This window comes from Loa loa, assembly GCF_000183805.2.
Source record: "Loa loa unplaced genomic scaffold supercont3.186, whole genome shotgun sequence".
Classification (NCBI taxonomy): domain Eukaryota; kingdom Metazoa; phylum Nematoda; class Chromadorea; order Rhabditida; family Onchocercidae; genus Loa; species Loa loa.
The window spans coordinates 41,570-44,724 of record NW_018108366.1 but is presented as its reverse complement, the minus strand read 5'-3'; the positions used below and the strand labels follow the sequence as shown (position 1 = coordinate 44,724).

The 3,155-nt window shown below is 22.6% G+C and overlaps 1 protein-coding gene across 1 annotated transcript in view; it reads left to right on the top strand.

Annotated features, from left to right (window-relative positions):
• The first annotated feature begins 1,757 nt into the window (after nucleotides 1-1,757).
• The window catches only part of LOAG_13970 (hypothetical protein), a 3,268-nt gene continuing 1,870 nt past the window's right edge, over nucleotides 1,758-3,155 (top strand). Inside the window, exons 1-4 of the mRNA XM_020448746.1 lie at nucleotides 1,758-1,902; nucleotides 2,312-2,455; nucleotides 2,726-2,820; nucleotides 2,956-3,056. Coding sequence (XP_020301133.1) covers nucleotides 1,770-1,902; nucleotides 2,312-2,455; nucleotides 2,726-2,820; nucleotides 2,956-3,056 — 473 coding nt within the window. The 5' untranslated portion in view covers nucleotides 1,758-1,769. The remainder of the gene's footprint in view (nucleotides 1,903-2,311; nucleotides 2,456-2,725; nucleotides 2,821-2,955; nucleotides 3,057-3,155) is intronic.

The window sequence follows — 3,155 nt, the reverse complement described above, 5'->3', positions numbered from 1 at the left end:
TTAAACAAAAAAAAATTCCTTTTCTCGGAAGATATTTTTTGATTTTTAAAATTTATGTGAATTTGCATACTTGTGAAATTAATCTTTGTTTTTGGTATTTAATGCCTGATAAAAATTTGATTACTGATAACACTGAATTGAAATATTTTAATATTAGAATAGATAATACAAATGAAGTAGGAAATATTTAACTATTCAACTAATATCTAAATGCTAATCAACTAAAATTTCCCAATTTATTGTTGTTAATTAGCTCAATTATCATTTGACAAAATTTCGTGATCAATAATTAGGAAATATTTGATTAATTCAGCAGGAAATGTTTAATTAATTAACCAATATCTGTGTGCTGATTAATTAAAATTTCCCAATCTACTGTTCTTAATTAGCTCAGTTATCATTTGTTGGAATTTCATGATAACTGATACGTAAAAAAATAATATTAAAAAAATTAACAAATTGATATGAAAAATTATTCGATAAAATATAATTTGCTGATAAAAATGATATTGTCGGATGATTTTCATATATTTCGTTTCAATTTTAATTCTATTGATTTAAATGAATTAAATTAAATTAACAAGCTTCTTTTTTTTGCAAAAATGAAATTAACAAGATTAGTTAATTTGTGTGCTTTGTTTGCATTCATTTATTTTCTCATAAATCATTACATTCCTAAGTTATTTATTTACTCATTCATTTGTTTATTTATTTACTTATGTATTTATTCGTTTATTTACTTATTTATGTATTTACTTGTTTATTTATTTATTTATTTATTTATATTCATATATTCATTCATTCATTCGTACATTTATTAATGTATTAATTTATACAATTTCACCTTTTTTCTTTTCCATATTTCTGTCTAGTTTTGCAAAAATTTTCATATTGCTCTGCATGCAATCCGTTAAGATAATTTAGTGATAATAAAACTCTTATGATAGCTAATTATATCAGCACCGTATGATATCAATGCAATCAATCAACCAATCAATTATATAAATTATTAATTACTACTATTAATTCTATTATTTAATTGCATAATTTTTTTCATCCATTTCCATTTTTTTTTTTTTTGTTTTTTTATTACATTTTTTGTCTATCCCACTTTTCTTTCCCATTCCGATTATTCAAATCAAAACCGGAATCTAATTAATCAAATTTATGCAAAATTCTTCATTGATTTTACTATTGTTAACCGGATACGGTTAAACGGATTGCTAATTGCCAACAATTTGCACTTAATTCAATTACTTGCTCCTAATTTCATGCCTATTTTGCATATTATTTTAGTTTAACCTAGTCAGATTATTAGTCTATTTAGATTATTCAGTAAAAACATACTATTATCTTATCAAAAAAAAAATCAATTCAAGTAAAATGATTAACATACATTTGCTTTTCAACTAATTTTTCATTTGTTTTTTTTTTTTGTTTCCACTAAAATATAATAGAATTGTTTGTTTTTTCTTCTTTTTTGATTTCAACAAATATTGTATAAAACTAGAATAAAGACAGTAGAAAAACATTAAAAATGTTATTTCAAGTTATTTGTTTATCGCACCAACTTTGAATCGCTTTTTTTTATTATTTTTTTTGGTTGATCCAAGCAACTTTTTCATTTATGATTATTATTGTATAAATTGAATTCTTGATTTCTCGTTTTCAAGTTTTAAACTACTTACTTTGAATTGTTATATTACAATTGTCAAGTAGACAATTTACAGTTTTAATTAGATAATTAGTACTTAGTTTTGCAGTTGAACATGTGGCTATTTATTGCAATGATACTAGCACATGGTATTTGTGTTTCTTGTATTGAATCACCCTTTGACCCTATGCTATTGTATCAGACCACTACAGTTTCTTATCAAGATGAAGTTGTATCAAATGTAACAGGTTAGCAGTAGTTCTTGAAAATTTAATTACGTCATCAAATATTTCATTGATTTTCTTTCGAGATATACATTTACATGTGCGTATGACCAATGACCCAACAATCCATTTATTTTAAAAATTATGAACTCCCATCTTTCTCATTTATATTATTGTACAGTAAAATTTCATTTAGGTAAACTTCTTTTTGCCAAAAAAAAAAATAAGCTTCATAGGCTTTTCAAGTTATCGTATTGCTTTAATAAATGGATTCTAAATTTCAATATTTTGGTAGCAATTGAATAATTAATAACAAAATTTTAATGATAATTAATATTCAAAAAAAGGAACAAATTGTTGATAAAATAAATTAATCCTTGTCATTTTTATAAAATTCTAAAAATTTAATAATAGATTTTTTTTTCTTTTTCAGTGGAAAATATTAAAGATGGTGATAACACAAGTGCTGATAACAATGATAAAAATAACGGTGTAGTAACATGGGAATGTGGTGTTGATTTTTTAACTAAATTTATCAGTGAATCTAAAATTGATCGAAATTGTCCACGACTAAAAAGTTTGTCATCTTTATTGCAATTAAACAATAATTAGCAATTGAAAAAAAAAAAGTCAGCTATGTAATACATATTGTTTATTTCTTTTTTTTCTAATGAAATAATTTCCAATGAAAAGTTCAAACTTTTTTCAAAATTCAACATTTTACCTATTCTCTGAGAAATACCAATATTTTTAAAATAAGATATGATGAAAAGAAAAAAAATTAATACATTAATTTGTAAACTTTAAAAATGCTTGTCAAATATTGCTAATTAAATGTCAATTTTAGGATTAATTAATCAATGTTGTATTGAACATGATAATTGCTATAATGAACAACGAGGACGAACATATTGTGATGATATTTTTTGCGCCTGTCTTGATGTAAAATATTCATCATTTTATTTTTTATTTTTTTGATTCTTTTTTTTTTTTGATATTTTAAATTTAATCACAACAATGAAGCAAATATTATTCATAAAAAATGAATGAGTGTTGTTTTTTTTTCTTTTTATTCAGGTTGCTACCAAATCTAATCAGGTTTGCCATAAACGTTATGGAAAATCATTCTGTGCACTTGTTCGAAATTTTGGTGAATATGCTTACAACAATGCTGGATGGTTTCTTTTTTTATTTTTTATTTTTAAAAAAAAATTAAATATGAATTGTTTAAAACTTTTTTCTGTTATTTTTTTTTTTTTTAGAAATATATATATTTG